At 44.3% G+C, this 21,225-nt stretch overlaps 1 protein-coding gene across 2 annotated transcripts in view; it reads right to left on the reverse strand.

Annotated features, from left to right (window-relative positions):
- Positions 1–372: 372 nt before the first annotated feature.
- The window catches only part of APTX (aprataxin), a 22,143-nt gene continuing 1,290 nt past the window's right edge, over positions 373–21,225 (reverse strand). Inside the window, exons 1-8 of one of the 2 annotated variants that reach the window (XM_015420678.1) lie at positions 17,153–17,334; positions 16,289–16,422; positions 13,250–13,296; positions 11,429–11,764; positions 9,142–9,201; positions 8,815–9,041; positions 5,195–5,298; positions 373–1,968 (exon numbers count right to left, since the gene is read on the reverse strand). In XM_015420678.1, coding sequence (XP_015276164.1) covers positions 1,814–1,968; positions 5,195–5,298; positions 8,815–9,041; positions 9,142–9,201; positions 11,429–11,764; positions 13,250–13,296; positions 16,289–16,418 — 1,059 coding nt within the window. In that variant the 5' untranslated portion in view covers positions 16,419–16,422; positions 17,153–17,334 and the 3' untranslated portion in view covers positions 373–1,813. Of the gene's footprint in view, positions 1,969–5,194; positions 5,299–8,814; positions 9,042–9,141; positions 9,202–11,428; positions 11,765–13,249; positions 13,297–16,288; positions 16,423–17,152; positions 17,335–21,225 lie in introns of those variants that run through there. The other variant, XM_015420677.1, reaches the window with a different exon arrangement.

The raw sequence follows: 21,225 nt of genomic DNA on the forward strand, positions 1-21,225 counted from the left end.
CAGAATAGCTTGCTTTGGTTAGCAGGAGGTGTTATAAAACCGCCAGCTTATCAGCTGATTGCTGCTGTTGACACACGTGGCCTCTCGGGACAATTTTTTAGGAACTGCTTATAGCCACTGTGCCTTTCTTCCAGAAGAAATGGCTCGGTTTGTATCTGAATTTGGGTGCATCTGAAAGACTGTTTAGTTTAGGAGATCTTCTGGAACAAAATCATTAGATACACAAGCACAGGATGGTATTCCCAAGAATTCTAAATACCATATTGTGACTGCTAACTGTGGTTAAGCAAAGTGCCTTCAGGTACAGCCTCTGGTACCACAGAACCATTAACGTGGCCACCAGTTTTCTGAGGATGGCTCCACTTAGCTTTGTGGACTACATCAGGACCACCAGCCCAAATTCATCTCTCCAATTTAAAGGCTGAAGCCAAGTTAGTGGAAAAGACAGAAGCGCCAACTCCAAGGCTGGAGTCACGGCATAAACCATAGCGACTGGACAACAGCACCATCAGGCTTAATTGCAGCAGACTTTTATTTGACAAACCGGTTCTAGCTCAGGAGAATACAGAAGAAATATTGACTGGAGACGCTCATCAGGATACCGTGATAGGGCACAAAATCCCACTCCACATTTCCCCTTGCAGAAGCCTCCACTGTATGCATGAAAACCACACCATGTATACAGGGTCCAGCCCCAGCTATGAAGTAACTGGTTTAATCCAGGGGCACATGTGCATATTTTGATGCTCATGGAAGCCCCAACTAGCATGGACTACTTACACATCATTGTCTTGGGGGGCAGGAACACAGCTCAAGCTTCCCCGGATATGCAATAGCTAGACGTGGCTCACTTCTACTTCCTTCCTTCTTGATCCCAACAAGGGCCAAACTACAGTGTCCTGAATCTGTCCTGCCATTTTGTAAGAGTTCCCACCAGGGAATTCCTTTTAACAGCGCTGCAGTGGTCCCAACCAGAGTTGAGCCCTTGCAGGGATGTCAAAAGAAGTTCCCCATCGGGAACTCTTATGAAATGGCAGGGCGTCCCCGAGTTTGCCGTATCATCTAGTTCTGTCCTAAGGCACATATGCCTCCTTCTGTTGTGGCTGGACTCCACCCATGGGTGACAGTGGATCACAACTTCTGCTTGTAAGCTGGACAATGGACCTAAAGCAGTGCTATGCTGCTTAAGAAAGGTGATAGGCAAGTGTGAGGAACTGCCTCCTTAGACCACCCATGATGAGGAATTTATGACTTTACAGAACAGGGGTTCAAATAATCGCTGAGCCAGCAGATGCCCTTGCTAAAGTTACTGTTTTTCAGCTCCCAGGAACAGTAAATTCAAAGGCGGTCAATCACTATTGCTAATTGGCAACTAGATTTGAGTAACTCAGCCCATAGTCCAAGGGGGAGGAATTGAACCAACAACTTAACTTCCATCCCCACACCCAGATGCTGTTAAATTCCCTTGGGGGAGAAATAAAATTAAGGGATACTTCTCCCTCCTGTATAAGGATACCAAATGCAACCAATCTAGATGCAGTCATCTCTTGGCACAAAGGATCAGATAATGCCACTGAACAAAGGCTCTTTTACATAGAGTGTTCCTCTGCATAATACCTGTGCGATCAAGAATTTGTCATGCTTCAGCAGGGGGATCAATTTAAATACTCACATCTGGGTGCGTTGTTTACTTTAAAAAAAAAAGATGACGACTTTGGTATGTTCTTAAAAATTAGCATGTTAAAAATAGAATTCAATTCCTGTGACAACTGGTAGCATTTTAATGAACGTATTAGAAAACAGACTCTTCCGGTCATTTCGGCCAATGTTTTCGAAGGTGTTCCTTTAACTGCGGGATGGTGGATTGCTGCTGTTTGCAAACGTGGCATCTCAGAGGCACCTTTAAGGATTCGAGGGCCTGGCTGTTCACAGTTACTCTGCCCTTTTTCTTGATCATCCCAATCACCTCTGAAGGGAATGCAAAACAAACAAACCCAGGTGTCGTGTATTTGGGGCAAAACGTTCAATCACAGCCTTATGATAAAGGTTACAAAACCAGTGCCAAAGGTTCACAACGCTGCACAGAGAAACACGTCTCGTTTCATGTACATGGTCCCAAATGCAGTTGTGCGTGCTCTTACGGGAACTCCCTTTAGAGCCCATATCCAGCTGGTGCTCTGCCAGCTGCACTGGCTCCAGGCTGAATACCGGATCAGGTTCAAGGTTTTGGCAGGCCTTTGCCCCCTTTCTTAAAGGCATTGCCCCACAAGAATTCCTCCTCTAAATGCTTTTTTCAATCATTTAAAAACATTTTGAAAGGCATGTGCTTCTTTAAGCAGAGTGGGGTGCTGTAGTTAACTAAGTCCCACACTGAGCAAGGGGGTTGGAGTATGTGACCTCTAGGATACCTTCTAACTCTGTATCAAGAAACTGGTCTCCTTTAAGAGAGTTTTTTTTCTGCCTGTTCACTTTCTTGACTATAGAAGTCATCATCACACACCCAGCCCGGCTTGTTATCAGAACTGTTGCTTAGGCAGGCAGAAATGATTAAGTTGCAGCAGCTGAGAACTGTCATCTGAAGTGGTTGACAGCTTGCAATTTAGAGATCTATCCTGGTAACAGCCCTCTGTTGGCTAAATGGCTTTTCTTTCTGCACTGAGAACTTCAGCCCCACCAGAAAAATATTTGCCCCACAAGCCACAAAATCCTGGCTGCGGGCCCGGATTTGGTATTAACCTTTAAAGCCCTAAATGGTCTGGGGACCAGCATAACTTTGGGACTGCCTCTCCTGGTACATCCCCCAAAGAGCACTACACTCCAGTGATAACTGGTGATCCCTGGCCCGAAAAGTGTCCAGCTGTCCCCTGGTGGAATGCTCTGCCGGTCGAGATCCAAGCCCTGTGGGATTTGATGCAGTTCTGCAGGGCCTGCAAGACAGAGCTGTTCCACCAGGCCTATGGTTGAGGGCAGCAACAGTGTCCATTCAGAATTGGCCTCCTTTCCTTCTTCCTTTCCTCCCCCTCTCACTTCTTACCAGATTGATTCTAGGATATCTATTTCCCTCCTGGGATAAGGAGCACCAGGTTGTGCTCCTTTATATGCCATCTATTAGCTGTTGTTGTACTGCAGAATTGCTTAATGTTTAAACTTTATGGATTGTTTTATGAATGTTGTTAGCCACTCTGAGCCCTGTTAGCCAGGGCGGGCGGGCTATAAATCAAATAAATAAATAAAAAGAACTCCTCTGACATGTTGCAAGTTTAGGCACCACCAATGGCTCTGAATACAATATATAATCAGTTTTATTTATTATTTATTTGTTCAAATTTATAGCCCTCCCTCCCTGCAACGGGCTCAGGGCGGCTCACAAATAGAGCAACATGTGCCAATAGTTAAAACACAAATAGGGCAAAAAAATGCCAATAGTTAATCAATTTGCTATTAAAGAGTCAAAAAGAATTGCCCAGCCTCTCTAGGAGCCATCCCTCACATTTTACAAAATTAATTCAGCAAAAATCATTCATTACACAAGCATAAATCAATCAACATAAAGTGGACTCTTTCTGCAAACTCTGTTTCTCCCTTACATTGGGAAACGCGTTATCCATTGGAGACTCAGGAGGAGCTGGATGAATTCCAGACTTTGTGAGAGTTAGAAAGGGTTTATGTTGATTGATTTATGCTCGTGTAATGAACGATTTTTTGCTGAAGTAATCTTGTGTTGTAACGAACGATTTTTGCTGAATGAACTTTCTATAACTATTTATAAATCAGGATTTTTTTCAATCATCACAAAACATTATTAGTGCAATTAGTATTAACACCACACACAGTTTTCTCTTTTCTTTTCATACATACTGTGTGTCTCATTGCTATTCTGTGTCCCTCGCATTATGGCATGAGTCACTGTTCTGGGGGGGGTGCGCCTACAGATTCTAAGGAGGCATGCCCGGAAGACACAACAGCATGCAGGTACTGAACTTTCCCCCACTTCACTCTCTCATAGGGAGAAATCCTAAACTGGTCTCCTTGAAAGGAAGTCCCACTTTACTGAATGGGACTTACTCCCAGGAAAGCGTTCTTAGGATGCAGCCAGGAACTTGGAAACTTAAGAACATAAGAGACGCCAATGTTGGATCAGGCCAAAGGCCCATCCAGTCCAACACTCTGTATCACACAGTGGCCAGAAATACCAGGTGCCATCAGGAGGTCCACCAGTGGGGCCAGGACATTAGAAGCCCTCCCACTGTTGACCCCCCCAAGCACCAAGAAGACAGAGCATCACTTGCCCCAGAGCCCCTATCTATACCTTCTGGCTAAGAACCACTGATGTACCTTGTTCTGTTCGCTCCCAGCATCAGAACAGGGCTGGGAGAAAGATCCCTAGGGCAATGGGATCATACATGTTATTTCCCTACGAGGCAAAGAGGAGCTACAGGCTGGGTGGGTGACTTAAACGGATATAATGATACTGGGGGACAACGATGACTAAAACTCCTATCCCCCTGTACCACTTTCCTGGTCACACTGAAACGGATATAATGATACTGGGGGACAACAATGACTAAAACTCCTATCCCCCTGTACCATTTTCCTGGTCACACTGGAGGAGTGGCTGTAACTGCTTCCCCCCCCCCCTTTGCCACAAAGTCACAGCTGACTTATGGCAGTCACAGCTGACTTATGGCAACCCAGCAGGGTTTTCCAGGCAAGAGACGTTCAGTGGTGGTTTCCCCATTGCCTGCTTCTGCACAGCGACCCTGGTATTCCTTGGTCGTCTCCCATCCAGATACTGGCCAGGGCCGACCCCGATTAGCTTCCAAGATCTGAAAAGATCAGGCCAGCCTGAGCTATCTAGGTCAGGGCAACCGCTTTTAGCATTTAAAAAAAAATATTGTGGGAGAGCCAGTCCTATATCTCTCAGAGTCATGTCTAATAGGACCCTGAGAAGTTAGAGTAAATTAAAATACACGAGTGCCATCAAGTCACAACCGACTTCATGGCAACCCCAGCCAAGGGGCTTTCAAGGCAGGTGAGAAGCAGAGGTGGTTTGCCATTGTACTCCTCTGCAAGAATCTTCCTTGGTGGCCTCCCTTCCAAGTACCAACCCTGTTTGGCTTCCAAAAGCTGGCAAGATCTGGCTATACCGTGCTGCCTTCCCTCTCAATTGACAATAGACGGCACGAATCGTTACCTTGGGAATCTATAAAGTATTCTGTAGTAAAAGAATTCCAGTGCTTCTTGTTTTTGAGCCACGGGGAATCAAATTCCTGGCTGATGACGTGAAGGTGTAGGTGGCTGTGGAAAACAAAACAAAAAAGAACAAGCAGCTCTAGTGTCACTATTATAAGGACTGGATCCTGCAGACCTGTTCCACTCGCAGAGGAATGCTCCTCCCCAGCAGCAGCTTTTTCTTGCTGAAAGATGCTCTCTAAGTGTCCTGTGTCAGAGGAAGGGTCCTACTGCTAGAGTGAAGCATCTCTCCTAGCAAGGTTCAACCCAAAATACGGAAGGTAGCCTTCTGTGGTTATTGTGGTGAGAGCCAGCTTGGTGTAGTGCAGGGGTGGCCAAACTGCAGCTCGGGAACCACACTTTCATACAGTGTAATTTAATGTTAATAAAAAGCAAATTTGCATATTTTTCAATAAAAACGTGTGTAATATTTGTTCATGTCTCTCAAACATCTGACATTTATTCTGTGTGGCTCTTACGTTAAGCAAGTTTGGCCACCCCTGGTATAGTGGTAAGGAGCGCAGACTCTAATCTGGGAGACCCGGGTTTGATTCCCCACTCCTACACATGTAGCTGCTGGTGTGACCTTGGGTCAGTCACAAGTTCTCTCAAAGGTGTTCCCTCGGAGCTCTCTCGGCCCCACCTGTTTCACAGGGTGTTCATTGTGGGGAGGGGAAGGGAAAGGAGATTGTAAGCTGCTCTTGAGGCTCCTTCAGGTAGTGAAGGGCAGGGTATAAAAACCAACTCTTCTTCTGTTTAAATCCCAACTTTCTTTGACAGAACAGGCCCAGACTGACAAGGCCTGGTTCATAGTGGGCTTTCAGACTATGCCTGGAGCCCTTCTTTCTCATAATCAATGGCAGGTTTTGCTAATGAAATCTCACACTTCCATTTGTATCTCTGAAAAGAACAGATGTTTTAGAAGTAGGGAAATGTGTGAGAGCCAGCAGGGTGTAGTGGTCAGAGAGGAGGACTAGGATCTGGGAGACCCGAGTTCGAACTCCCACTTTGCAACAGAAGCTTGCAGGGTAACCTCAGGCATGTGTCACACATTCAGCCTAAGCTACCTCGCAGGGTTATTGTGAGGATAAAAACGGAGAAGAGAAGAATGTTTTGCTGTGCATATAAATGTATCACAATATAGAAATAGCATGAGGATAAGTTTTGAATATAAATGAGGAAATGGATTTTGAACAAAAATATCTGTTATTTTTACCTTATATGTGAGATATATAATAGACTTTCCTTTAAGCTTTGGTATATTAAAAGTTATAGCTAGTATCTAGAAATGTTGAGATCCATAACACAGAACATGCAATAGTGAGGAAATTAATAACAGAGTTGCAAAACAGATTAGTTATAAAACTTGAAATTCAAAGTGTCTGAAGTAAGGCTCATCGCTTCCTATAAAAAATGTCTTGAGAACTATAATGAAGGGGATATTGGGGAGAAATATTTACTTTTCCCATTCTATATATCTTGTAATGGATAGTATTCTTGTTGTATAATTTATTATATAATCCCTCTTTTTCTTTTGTATCCTCTTTACATTTTACTTTGCTTTCTAAAATAAAAAATATATATGAAAAGGGAAATGGAGAAGATAGGGTTGCCAAGTCTGGGTTGGAAAATACCTGGAGACTTTGGGGGTGGAGCTTGGAGAGAGGGCAGGGATTGGGGAGGAGAGGGGCCTCAGCATGGTGCAATGCCAGAGAGTCCACCCTCCAAAGCAGCCATTTTCTCCAGGGGAGCTGATCTCTGTCGGCTGGAGATCAGTTGTAAAAGCAGGAGATCTCCAGGCCCCACCTGGAGGCTGGCAACCCTAGGAAAAGAGGAGAATGACATAAGCTGCTTCGGGTCCCCCATTGGGGAGAAAAGCAGGGTATAAATGAAGCAAATTAAAAATACATTTAGTTGATTGATTTGCTAAAAGCAAATTAGTTAATCCACGGGCAACCTTACGCATTACAAATGAGCACTTCTAGCTGGACAATGAAGAGCCTCAGCATGGTGCAATGCCATAGAGTCCACCCTCCAAAGCAGCCATTTTCTCCAGGGGAGCTGATCTCTGTCGGCTGGGGATCAGTTGTAAAAGCAGGAGATCTCCAGGCCCCACCTGGAGGCTGGCAACCCTAGGAAAAGAGGAGAATGACATAAGCTGCTTCGGGTCCCCCATTGGGGAGAAAAGCAGGGTATAAATGAAGTAAATTAAAAATACATTTAGTTAATTGATTTGCTAAAAGCAAATTAGTTAATCCACGGGCAACCTTACGCATTACAAATGAGCACTTCTAGCTGGACAATGAAGAAAACCGACAGGAAGAAAACCGACCCATTTGAAGTGTGGTGTTGGAGGATACCATGGATAACCAAAAAGGCAAACCAGTGGGTTCTAGACCAAATCAAGCCTCACTCTAATGGCTGAAAGTGAAGAGGACCTAAAGAGCCTCTTGCTCAGGGATAAAAGAGAGCGCAAAAGTAGGCTTGAAGCTCAACATCAAAAAAACTAAGATCATGGCATCCGGCCCCATCACTCCTTGGCAAATAGAAGGGGAAGTCGTGGAAGTAGTGACAGACTTCACATTCCTGGGATCCCAGATCACCGCATGAAATTAAAAGACGCCTGCTCCTTGGGAGGAAAGCGATGGCGAACCTAAGCAGCATGATAAAAAGTAGAGACATCACCCTGCCAACAAAAGTCCGCATGGTCAAAGCAATGGTATTCCCAGTAGTCATGTATGGCTGCGAGAGCTGGACTATAAGGAAGGCCGAGCGCCAAAGAATAGATTCTTTTGAACTATGGTGCTGGAGAAGACTCTTGAGAGTCCCTTGGACTGCAAGAAGAACAAATCAGTCAATCCTCAAAGAAATCAACCCTGACTGTTCCCTGGAAGGCCAGATAATGAAACTGAAGCTCAAATACTTTGGCCACCAAATGAGAAGGGAGCACTCACTGGAAAAGACCCTGATGCTGGGAAAGATTGAAGGTCAAAGAAGACGGGGACGGCAAAGGATGAGATGGTTAGACAGTGTCAGCGATGCAACGAACATGAAATTGAGCACACTTCAGAGGACGGCGGAAGACAGGAGGGCCTGGAGGGAGATGATCCATGGGGTCGCGAAGAGTCGGACTCGACTGTGCGACTGAACAACAACAACATCATACTTTTGGTCAGATTATGAGAAGAGTCACTGGAAAAAACAATAATGCTAGGAAAAGTTGAAGGCAGTAGGAAGGAGCAAGCCCCAACATGAGATGGACTGACTAATAAAGGAAGCCACAGCCTTCAAGTTGCAAAACCCCAAAGCTATTAATGATAGGATGTTTTGGAGGCTGCTAATTCACAGGTTCGCCGTACGTTGGAAGCCACTTGACAGAACATAAAACACACAGCCCATGATAAATATCACATAGCCACAGGATCGGCCGTAGAGTAAAAGGCATATTCATTTTTCAGTGTTCTACCATTTTCAGTGTTTTGCCGTTATAAAGCCCAGAAAATAATGTATTCATTGTAAAACAAATACATTCTTAACTACAACTAAAAATTAAAACCTGTTCTGAGGCCAAGCACACAGTACCTCATGCTGGGAATGGCGTGGTAGCCCAATCGGAAGTTCAGGGCATCTTTCTCAGGGCACTGCTGGACCATTCTTTCCCCAGTGGCATGCACGTGTTCCAGCAGCTCAAGGTGCTCCCAGGTCACGGCTTTCAAGCTGGAGATGGATTGCCACGGCAACACTAACCAGTGATAGCGAGCCTTGGGATACTTGTCTTTTATAACGACAACCCTTTCGTCCTTGTAAACCTAGCACGGAAAACAAGGAACGGTGCATGACTCCCTGGGAAACTTACGGAAACTGGTTTTTACTACTATGGAGCCCCATACATCACCCTGAAGTTCTTACCTGCATGTTTGGGTCTTGCATAGAAGCCTTCAGTCCTTGACTCCAGTGCCCAGCAAATTCCTGAAGCATAACAATGAAGGACATTTGAGAGGGGAAGTTAAGAGTCTAACAATCTAGTTCTCTGCATGCTCAGAAATATGTTTCTCTGAAGTTCAGGAGGACACACTTCTTTTAGATTACAGCTTAACAGTGTGATCTTATGCACAGTTACTCCAGTCTAAGCCTGTTTAAATCAGGGGAGAGGCCGTGGCTCAGTGGTAGAACCTCTGCTTGGAATGCAGAAGGTCCCAGGTTCCATCCCTGGCATCTCCTGTTAAAAGGACCAGGCAACAGGGGATGTGAAAGACCTCGGCCTGGAAAGCTGGTGCCAGTCTGTATAGATCAGGGGTGTCAAACATGCGGCCCGTGGGCCGGATCAGGCCCCCAGAGGGTTTCTATCATGCCTGCAACGGACTGGCTGTCTCCTGCTTCTTCCTCTAGTTCTGCTGCTGCTGCTGCATCATAGCTTGCTTTCCTAGACTCTCTCAGTCGCTCAGGAGAGATAGATAGGCAAGCTTCTGCTCCCTGCACTGGGCTGAGGCTCCTCCCCCTCCCAGATTGCCACAGCACAGACATTTTGATGCAATAAGTCAGAGCAAGAAGTGTCAGTTATCACAGACTGTTAAATAAACAAAATATTGCAAGAGTGCTAATGTTTCAAGCATGTTTTTTATTTTAAGTAAAAAAAAAAATATTTGTTTGTGTCCTTTATAAAGTTTATATCTCCACTACCTCGCATTACATTTTATGACACACGTGGCCCGGTCCAACAAAGTCCAATTTATGTCAAATCCGGCCCTCTTGAACAAATGAGTTCGACACCCCTGGAATAGACAATACCGACTGTGGTGGACCAATGGTCTGATTCAGTATAAGGCAACTTCATGTGTTCATGTGTGTAGATTAACTCTGCGTAGAATTGCTCTGCGACACATCTAAGTCACATCACAAGGTTTGCTTAAGGTATGACAGGGCATACAAGCTACACAGAGGTCTGTGTACTTCCAGAAGGTGTCCCTAACTCCAACATGGGCTTGCCCTTGAGAATACTTCCAGAGGTCGCTCCTGAACATAAAGTACCTTGCTGTATCACCCACTGAAGGGCTGTCACGGGCCTTGCTTAGGCACAACAGCATGTGCCCTCCCTGCCCTAATGGTACAGCTAGAGCACCAAGGACCAGCAGCGATCAGAATGAGGACTCTGCCCCGACCCCCGGCCAGAATACACGATTTGCAAGCCGTTAGTGCTCTAGTAGGAGCTGCGGTGGCTCAAGTGGTTAAGACGCTGAACTGCAGGCTGTGGAAGGTCGGTAGTTCAGCAGTTCAAGACCCGGGTGTGCCGCATGACGGAGTGAGCTCCCGTCTCTAGTTCCAGCTCCTGCCAACCTAGCAGTTCGAAAGCAAGAAATTGTAAGTAGATAAATAGGTACCGCTTCGGTGGGAAGGTAACAGCGTTCCGTGAGCCTTGGTGTTTAGTCATGCCGGCCACATGACCACAGAAACATCTTCGAACAGTGGCAAATGAGTTCGGCCTTGCTCTTCGGCCTTGAACCAGAGATGAGCACCGCAACCCTAGAGTCGGATTCGACTGGCTTTCGAGCAAGGGAACCTTTACCTTAGTGCTCTAGTTCAGAATGCCTATTACCCACAAAATGCAGTCTGGAGGAATTCTAAATCCCCCCCCCAACCATGAAGCCAACAGCCATGTAGTTGTATATACATATACCCTTTTCTAGCACTCCTACAGGATCAAAAGTTAAGAACATACAAGGATATCCTGACACTAATAGTAAATCAGTGTTACAGCACATTGTCATGGTTCCCCCTAAAAGAAGCTCCAGAGCCATGTCTTATGAGGATGCTGTGAACTAATTTACACAGGTCTCCAGATCTGTGTAACTACCAAACTACAATTCCCAGGAGGAGATGATTATTAAATCAGTTTATGGAGAGTATTTAACCCACTGACTTCCTATCAGCTGACTCAACCACATGAAAGCTTTAGCATTAAACTTTGTTGGACTTAAAGGTGCCACTGGACTCAAACCTTGCTCTAATACTTCTACTGTATTTGCCCAGTGAGCACTAAAAGGAGAAGAGTTGGTTGCTATACCCCTCTTTTCCCTACCTTAAGGAGTCTCATGTGGAGGAGTGGGGAATAAAACCCAATTCTTCAGATTAGAGTCTGCCAGTCCTAACCACTACACCACGCTGGCTTGTCACTAACGTGACACAGTCTTCTGCTCACCTTTTTGCCAGAAGATGTTTCGGACACAGCTGCAAGACTTTTGCAATCATTCACCTTGTAATCCAACCTGCAGCCTTGTGGGTCCTCCTGCACCGTTTTTACACGTTTTCCCGGCATACTTTCCTCCTCTGTGCGGTTTTCAGATTCTACCTGCATCCTTTTCCCACTTTTTAGTCTTGTGGCTTCCCTATCAATGAACACTCCTGTTTCTTCTTGGAATTGTACAGTATAGGGATATAGTTTATTGACAATGTGGAGGATTTGTCCCGGCTTCAGTTTAATTTCTTGGTCCTTGCCAATATCCACCAGATCGATGCTGGTTGGATTGACTCCTATCTTGGAAAGGAAAGAAAATTCAGATTGACATTTGTCACCCTAACAAGACCCTACGCAAGCAGAAATCAAACATCATTCAAATACCCACAGACTGTACCATTTTACAGCAGGCTCTACTGGGAATGGGATGAACATAAGTTACATTCTCGATACTACCATGCAAGCTCAGAAAGAATATAGTGGCTATAGTCTATAAGACAGCTCCCACACCAAGGTTGCCATATGCCTGCATTGCACTCTAGTTGGGGAAATTCAGGAAATGTAGCAAACATGACTTTTTCCCCTTAAGAATACGCCAAACATGGACCACAACAGTGACAGAATGAAAATTACTTCAGCACTGAACTCCACGAACTGCTATCTCTTTTCCCAGAATGCCACTTGGTTATATCTTAAAAGAAGCAGTAGCATATAAATAATCAAACATAAAACTTACGGCAGGGACGCCCTCCCGCCCTTGCTCTCCAGACTGGTGGGAGAAAGGTCTGGGGTGAAAACGGTACCATGGAGGTTTGAGGGATGGCCAGAATATTACCCAAAGCACTTTAATCATACCTGGAATTTCAGCCAGACTTGGTATCATTTCTGTCCCTTGCCTTACAATGGCAAATGTCAATGAAAAAATATCTTTCTGCATTTATAAATACTGCCTCCTCTCTGAAACCGAGTTCTAGTCAATGAAGAAAGTCAAGATCTCCTCTTCAGTATTTGCTTTAAAGACTTCCTTGTCAACTTTTAGAAAGCCCCCTTCAGCATGGTTCAAAAGAGGAGGATTAAACTAGGACCCCCTCACACTCAGTTAGCAGCTAAAAAAAAAACAAATTCCAACCCACCCACCCACCCCCAGCTTCCTCTCCTTTCAGGCCAAGGGGCATGTGGTTATCTTGCTACCTCAGCTGCCCAGGCAATGACACAGCATAGCTGCCAAATATGACAGAAAAAAAGTCTAGGCCAAGAAAGATACCAGGCTCAGGAAACAGCAGATTTTTCAGAAGAGGTGCGCGCTAATTGGTGGAACTTGGGCTAAGGTGACTACAAGCAAAGTGGTTTCCTATTCAAGTATCAATCCTGCAATCAGGCTATACCATGCTAGTTTTGGTGGGGGATTGATCTTTTCTTTTTTTAACTGTGGTTATAATTAATCCTTTTAATGACATACAGTTCCCAGAATCCCTGGTCGGGAGCCATGCCAGTGGGTTAGAACTGGTTTAAAATGCACTATGTGAGGCTCCAACAGACGACACCACCATCCAAAACAGTTTCAGCATTTTCCTCTGTGATCGTGAAGGCTAGAAACTTGCTTTTAAAAGAAGTCAAAGCAAGGACCAAAGCAACCAAGCTCTACAGAAACACAGAAGATATCCAAAGCTTTACTTTGTGCCACCAGGCTAATTCCTACCCAACAGAGATTTTTATCCTTCCTTTCAAGCCTTATGAAGTGCCGAGAACTTGAACTATCAGCAACACAGTGTGAAGAGGACATACCTGTTTAACCTTGACAAAACCTTTATTGCAGTCCGCTTTAAGCTGTACTGGAAGGAAAAGTGACAGAAAACTGAATTAGGCATGGAACCAGGCATTTTGTGGTGACACGGCCAATGCAAAAAATCCCAAATATAAAGCAAAGTTCATTTGAATAAAATCAGGATATAAATGCTAGGCACCCACCCATTTTATTCTCAGACCAGAAAAATCAAATGCCCAGACTGGAAAACAACTGTTGCCAAGAGATTCATCTCAATCTCACAGCAGCGAACCCAGCAATCTGTTCGGCCAGGGTTCCAAAAAAGCACTCGTCAAGGGCAAGGAATTTCTCCCTCCTGACAACTGCCTCTTAAAGTTAAGGAATGTGCTGTCTGATGCCTTTAAATCAGTCCTAGCTTTGGGCTTGCAACAAACTTCACTTTCAAAGCAACCCTAATGGTCTTCAGGGACCGTTTCTGTCCTGGGATCTTTAACATTAGGGGAGATAGAAAGAACATTACTACTACAAAAAGCCCCTACTTTTTATGCTAGGGTCCTTTTAGAAAACTGAAATCAGAGTTGCTATTGATTTCTACTAAAAAGTTTTCAAAACCCAGAGGTTTCAGTGATGTTCAGTCTGATCACAGGCATATTTCCGCAGAAGAAAGCACCACTGGATTCAACGGGGTTCATTCCCAAGTCAACTGTGCATAGGATTGCAGCCCTGAATACATGAACCTGCCATCTACTGAGTCAGCCCATTGGTCCTGCCAGCCTAGCATTGCTTATTCTAAATTTAGATTGAGATCTTGGGCCCCCTATGGGCTAAATAAGATCCTTGACCTTCTATGCTATATCTGGCCATGGTGATAAGCATTTTTGAGATCTGCGGTCCTTTAAGGGTTAAAGGGTATCTGGATTTATTGCACCATACCTGGTTATAAAATACAGTGAGTTCTTCCCAACTCCTCCATTTGTTCAAGGTGGGAGCTGAAGAAGTTTTTATGTAAGGTATGCCACATTGTCTTTTTTTTCTGACTTTCTGATATGAACCTCGCATTAAAAAAAAATTGTTATCTTTTTCAATATTAAAAGATTTCTGGTTATAAACTATGTAATTTTTGTATCACACTAGAATACATAAGAGAGAATCACGTGGGGGTAGCCGTGCTGGTCTGAAGCAGCAGGACAAAGTTTGAGTCCAGTGGCACCTTTAAGACCAACGAAATTTTATTCATGGTATAAGCTTTCCTGTGCTTGTACATTTCCATGTAAGGTTATTCTATACCATGCTTAGACTGTGTATGAATCCATTTTATAAGTAATTTTAATTTTTAAAGAAAGTTTTTAATTATTATTCTGCATGTACGTTTTAATTAAATTTGTGATTGTAATTTTTTAATTTATTTTGTATTAGATGCCCTGACGAACCATACAGCAAAATGTGTAGGGATCTAGAAGATCTAATGAAACCATTCTACCTTATACTGAGTCTAACCATTGGTCTTGCCAGTCAAGCACTGCTTTCTCTAAACAGTACCTGGCCTGACAGTCAGATCCATTGATGATTCCCTGCCCTGCTATCACCGATCCTGTTACAAGAAATGTCAAAATCTGAATTTGGGGACGTTACAGGCAGGGCTTTTTTGGTAGAAAAAGCCCAGCAGGAACTCATTAGCATAATAGACCACACCCAACAGCAGAAACTCATTAGCGTATTAGGCCACACCCCATGCCTTCCCTTGGCTTGCTTGGGCGTCCCACAGCTGCGGGGAGCCCGGGCAAACCAGCCCTTGGACAGGCTGGGGAAGGCTCGGGGAAGCATTTAAATGCCTCCCTGATCCTTCCAGGACCCCCCCTGCCTTGGAGTCGCGGGGGGGGGGGGGGCCCTCCAGGCCTTCCCTCTGTAGCCACGCACGCAGAGGTTTTGGCTGTAGTGGGTGTGGCCAACTCTGAAGCCAGCCGGAACTCCGTTCCTGTGTGTTCCTGGTTACAGGCAATGTTCCCTCTAAGCTGTGGAGTCCTCTGAGCAAAAACTCTACTTTGTGAGCTACTGGCATTAAAGTTGTGAGCGAGCCATTTGGCTACTGCATAAATTAGTTTGCTCTGGAGCCATCCTTCCTGAGCGAAGACAAAAATGTGAGAGCCGGAGGCTAAAGCACTGTGAGCTAGCTCACACTAACTCAGCTTAGAGGGAAAACTGGTTACAGGTGCTAAGCCACTGTTCTGCTATGAAGCAATCCTGCCCTCACTCCCCTTGACCTGGAAAAGATGGTCTCTGAAAAAGCGGACTGTATTCCAGGAACTCTCTTGTCCATTAAGCCTTTAAGGTGTCACAGAACAGTCCTGATCAGTTTGGTAATCAATTCTTTTGGACAGGAATTCAAACTAAATATTGTACAGACCCTTTTAACAGACAATAATGTTCTATATAAATAAAGAGCATTGTTAATAAGCTTAAATGCTATACGGAGTGTATATTTTAGGGATTAAGCAAAACCTGTAATGTAAAGAACATATGGATCAACCCAGATTTCTTCGTATTTTGTGGAAACAAACATTTACTGGAAAAGTACATGTTGTGCAGTATTGGCTGACATCTCCCCAAATGTGAAAGGGCAAAGTTACACAATTCATCGCTGCTTAACAGTACGAAAAGCCTTTCATGTTTTATTTAGAGGAACACTGAAGATCGCAAGCACTGAAAACAGCAGATTTAATTCTTTTTCTAAGTTTAAAGTATTGTATTCCTTTTATGAACCGAATTAGTGCAGTCTAGAAATTATCTTACTGTGAGAGGCAGTGTTGTGGTGGGAATGGAATCTTCAACTGGCCAACAGAAAATAATATTTGCCTGCTAATCCCAACCACAATTTGTGAACATCTGTGTGTGGCACTTACACATCACCACCACCGCCCCACCGCCCCCAAAACAGAAAAATAAACATATAATCCAATCCAAAATATACTTCCTTGGAAGTAAGAACTACTGAGCTCGGTGAGATTTACTTAGCGTAAATATTTTGCGTATTTAGGATTGCTGTCTGATCTCCCCTTTACCTTGTCTTCGTGAACACTTCTTGTCGGTTATTTCTGTCTCAGGGCCTCGCCCTATCACCACCATTTCTAAATGCGGCAATCTTATTTGCGGGCACCTTCTGTCTTTGCTCACTAGCCAGCACGCAGACATTGTTCTCAGGGAGAGGGGAAAAAGAGACACTCGGTTTTATTTCACTTCATCTGAGGAAAATAGTCTTGGGCAGGGGTCCCCAACGTGGTGGTGCCTGTGGGCGCCATGGCACTGCTGCCCGCCTAGTGTTTTTAGAAAGCGGATGGGGCCATATGGGCCTTTTCCTCAATAAGGCTTCTGATTGGCTGTGTAGATTTTTAAAAATGTTTTGGCAGCAACTATCTCTACAGCACAAGGATCTTCACTGTGCCGCTGCAGGTAAGCTGCTGCAGCCATTTTGTGGCCGACTCCATCTCCCACAAGCAGCCATTTTGCGGCAGCCATTTTGTAGCTGTGCCCATTGCGCTGTGTCAGAATTCCAAAGGTGCCGACAGGCTCACAAAGGTTGGGGACCCCGGTCTAGGAAATTACACCAGGCATGCACATTTTACCCTAGCACACTCATTTAGCTGTGCAGAAATGGAGCAAACCTTTAGAATTCTATCACCTGCAAATGGAAGAAAGCAGTCATTAGCAGAGAACAGAGAGATCCCTCAGAATCAGAAACAGCACTCAGATACTATTTGAAAATATCCTGCAGCCGCACAAAAACCTACCAAGCCTCAAGGGGCAAAGTCTCAGCTAGGATTAGTCTGTGAACTGAAAATACACGCTTCTGTATTGAGCAAGCAACCGGACTTTGACTAAACAAATGACAAACGTATGAAATCCTACAAAGATCCCTTCTTCCTCACCACTCTCTACTGCAGCCCAGGCTTTCTAGTACACCACTCAGCAAACCGTGCCCTTGGTATCTTCAACAAGAGACCGGAGAGGTATCCGATTTAGATATTAAAAGCTGGTGTGAACGCACTCCCAACGATGGGAATGCAGGCACTGGGGAAATTTAGCTGCAGAGGAAATTCCACAACTGGGACGTCACCAGAAAAAGGCCCTTTCTCCACTAATCTAGTGCAGGCAGGAGCACAGAGAGAAGGGACCGGGCAGATCTTCCTTGGAGAGCAGGTTCATACAGGAGCAAGCAATCCTCAGAATCCGTTGGTCCCAGCCCATTTGGAAGAAGAAAAAACTGTTTTGTACCAAGTCAAGCTCGCCTCAGGCTCTTAATCACGGAGTAGAATTGCGTGTGTATGAACATGGCTGCAGGGATGGAATAAAGCAACCGAATTCCACTCCCTTGGCTCATTTAGATTTACGGCGTTCTTTACTATAACCTAAGGATGACTTAACATCTCTAGTCACTTCTACACGTTCCTAATGTAACAGAGAAAGGAGAAAACGGTCGTTTCTGAAATATGTAACCAATAAAGCTCTTTACTTCCTTTTGGGTAAAGAATTTTTTCTTAAAGAGCAACTTGTGAAAATGTTCTTCATCTAGATCAGTCCTAGACAGGGTTCAGACTGAGGATTTGTTTTGAACGCCCTTGTGAGGTAGGTGGGGCTGAGAGAGCTCTGAGAGAACTGCTCCCGAGAGAACAGCTCTAAAGGAACTTGTAACTGACCCAAGATCACGCCAGCAACTGCATGTAGAGGAGTGGGGAATCAAACCCAGTTCTCTCAGATTACAGTCCGCACTCCTAACCACTACACCAAACTGGCTCTCATAAGAAATAAGCACATATTATGCATCTGCAGACCTTAGCTGGGCAATGAGTTGTTGAAGACAAACCCTGAATGAACTGGGCAGTGGATTCACAGTAGTCCAAATGCTATATTTCCAACAGGAAGAATGTGACGAGCACACAAAATAGAGCATTGCACAAAAATGGCATTTTGGATCTGACATCAGCAACACAAGCTGCTTTGTACCAGACAACTTCTGCAGGCAGTTGGGGTAATCAAGAGCTGATTTGGGGGTGCCAGCGTATTCAAATCCTAGTTCCTTATTTAGGCTACATCAATACCCTTAACAGCCCAATCCCATGCATATTCACCAAGGTACTGTGTATTCATATTATACAATGAAGTGGAAGGCACTGCAATATTGTTTCAACCAACCCATAACTCAGTTCTTTGTTGTTGTTTTTAACCCTACAGTACCTTTCCAGCCCATTATCCCTTCCCACCAACTATCTCCCTGTAGTTTTTTTTATGGCAACAAACTTTATGCACCGCTCAGCTCCCACCAATAAATCCTGGCACCTGCTCGCTCCCATTCCTTTGATCTAAAATCCACATGCTTCCGCTCACCTCCTCGCTGCCATCATCCCACCCCCTCCCCTAGAGCTCCGTAGCCAATAGCTATGCTCCTTGCTGTCCTGAGACCAATCCGATTCATTGCTGATCTCATGTGACCACCTGCGTTACTTGCAGTTCATCGTCAGCGTCTTAATGAGAGGCAGATCTTTTCCCCAGCATTTTGCACTCGCTGTTGGGATTGTTTTATAGGAAACTGTCCCAAAGGGAACTCTGCAGTCATGGAAACAAGCTGCACTGGATTCAGTGGGACTTACTTTTGAGTAAATATGCACCAGATTGTGTTGCATGGTACACTGTATGAGAACTGAATCCAGTAGAGTTTCAGGGTGTGACTGAAATCTAATTTTTCTACTACAGGTCAACATGGCTACCCTCTGACACTATCTTTATGAGAACCGTGTTTCTGTTTTTACGATCTTATAATTTTTAAATGTAAAAGCTTTGATTAGAAACCTTAAATAGAAAAGTATGCAGAATAGATTTGCAAATTTTTCTTTAAAAATTAAGAAATTGTCCTAGTTGTATTGATCTTTTTTTAAAGCTGTTCATACTGTTAAAAATAATAAAAGTACATTCCTTTATTCCACAGCACTCCAGGGCTAGGAATGCAACAGATATCACAGGACTGATTCACCTTTGCTCTGTGATGGTAGATCACCATCTTAATGGTTACAGGTCATTACTGCTGTATAATAAGATGGATTTAAATGTCTTTATTATGCATCTGTTTTATGTTGATGTACACTGCCCTGAGCCACAGGTAAGGGTGGTTTAATAACAAATAAATAGATGTCCTTTATTTCTGGCATCCCAATTCCAGATTCCCTGATTTTAGAAAACTTGTTTGTGAGTTTCAATGAGCTGTTTTCATGGTAAAGTTTAAAATCTCACTTGCCAATAAATTGGTGAACTTCTGTTTGTTAATCTGTTAATCTGTAAATTACAAAGTATCACTGGTTCTTACTTGACAAGTTTCCTAAGTATACATGTATAGGTAGGCTAGTAGCCGAGAATTAATCTTTATTAAACCTGCAGTACCCATTAAACCAAACCTGAGACCATTTTAGCATAACAGAATATAATTCTCAGGGTAAACTAATTCATATCTAATTGCCTGGTCCTATGCAGAGTTAGGCATGGCCACTGAAAGCAAGCACACCTAACTCCGCATAAGATCAGGCTGCATATAGTTATTTGGTTATTCCCTTTTCATACCTTCCAAAAACAGATTTAGGCCTGGTTTCCTCATGCAACACAAAGAAGTGGTACAGTAGGCTATCCCATTTCAGATTGTGGGTTCATTTCAACAACTGATGTGCCTCCAACAAAATAAATAAATAAAATTCCCCGCAAACAGAAAACTAGCTCAAAAGGAAGACAAGTTTTTAACCCAACTTTTGAAAACTAGCTCAAAAGGAAGACAAGTTTCTAACCCAACTTGTTTGCAATGCTAGTTTTTTATTTGCGAGATTTTAACACAGAGGACTGTTCAAAAATCAGATTTCTCAAATGCATCCTAAAGTCATTCAGCCCATTCTACCATTTTAGCACTCTAGCAATCTCATTTCCACTTCATTCTGCTGCATGTCTTGACTAGGCTTTAGTTGTATGCATTGGCAAAGCATGGCATACAGCCTGATGCTTTGCAAAGCTAGGCAGACTGAAGTGCAGAAAAATCGATGGTATTAAGCATGGTCTGCCAATAACCGCAGCCCTACGTTATGGTGGGTGAGTGTTTGTCTCTTGCTTTACCTGAAAAAGGCCATTTCACAAAACTCAGTTATTTTAGCATTCCCCTCCTTGTGGAGCTGGTATCACTTTGGCTGGAAATGACAAATCACAACTCCTTCGTCCACAGTTTGCTACCCAAGGCAGTTCACTGGTCAGGCAGCGTTCCATCCTGGCAAACTGGTTGTGTGGGTCACTGTCTCTTGCAACAGCTGTTGCTTCTTTGGAATTTGTGAATGATTTCATTGTACGCAGTTAGCCTAAAAGTGGCATGCCCTGGGGAAACGGCAGCCTGTGACAAAAGAATGGTACCACTTCCTAATAGTTGTTGATGTCTCCTTAATTGGGCTTCAACTGTTGGGAAACGGTTCTGGTTGGTAGGAGCCGGGTGAAGCAAATTGAGTTGAGACGTCAAGCAGAGACAAAAAGCAAACACACTCTACTGTGAGTTGGCTGAAGTGCCTTGGGGATACAGAATCTCTCTTAGATAAGGAGGGGACAGTGGACCTGCAGCATGCAGGTAGATCTCCCTTTTCCCTCTACCTGTATATGTATAAACATAGCAAATACTATAAAAGGGAGCATAGGCCTCTCTTCTGCAGAGAACCCTCCCAGGGTAAGCGCGGGCCTGTGGAACTTTGCTGCTCAGAGAAGTGGAGGGCACATAACTAGGGCATTCCATAACAATGTACCAAGTAAGATTGAGAAACGGGTTCAAGGGCAGAGCTCTGCAGACAGGGGCTGACTTGCTTGTCAACTATTCCCACTGAGAACTGCACAGGTCAGCTTCTCTGCACTAACCCAGTAGCTGCTTGAAGCATCACATTGAGCGTGTCAATGCACCACTTGTGTCTCAGCCACTGGCAGCGCGAGAAGAGGG

Source organism: Gekko japonicus, unplaced genomic scaffold (assembly GCF_001447785.1).
Source record: "Gekko japonicus isolate JY-2015 unplaced genomic scaffold, Gekko_japonicus_V1.1 scaffold1242, whole genome shotgun sequence".
NCBI classification, from domain to species: Eukaryota; Metazoa; Chordata; class Lepidosauria; order Squamata; family Gekkonidae; genus Gekko; species Gekko japonicus.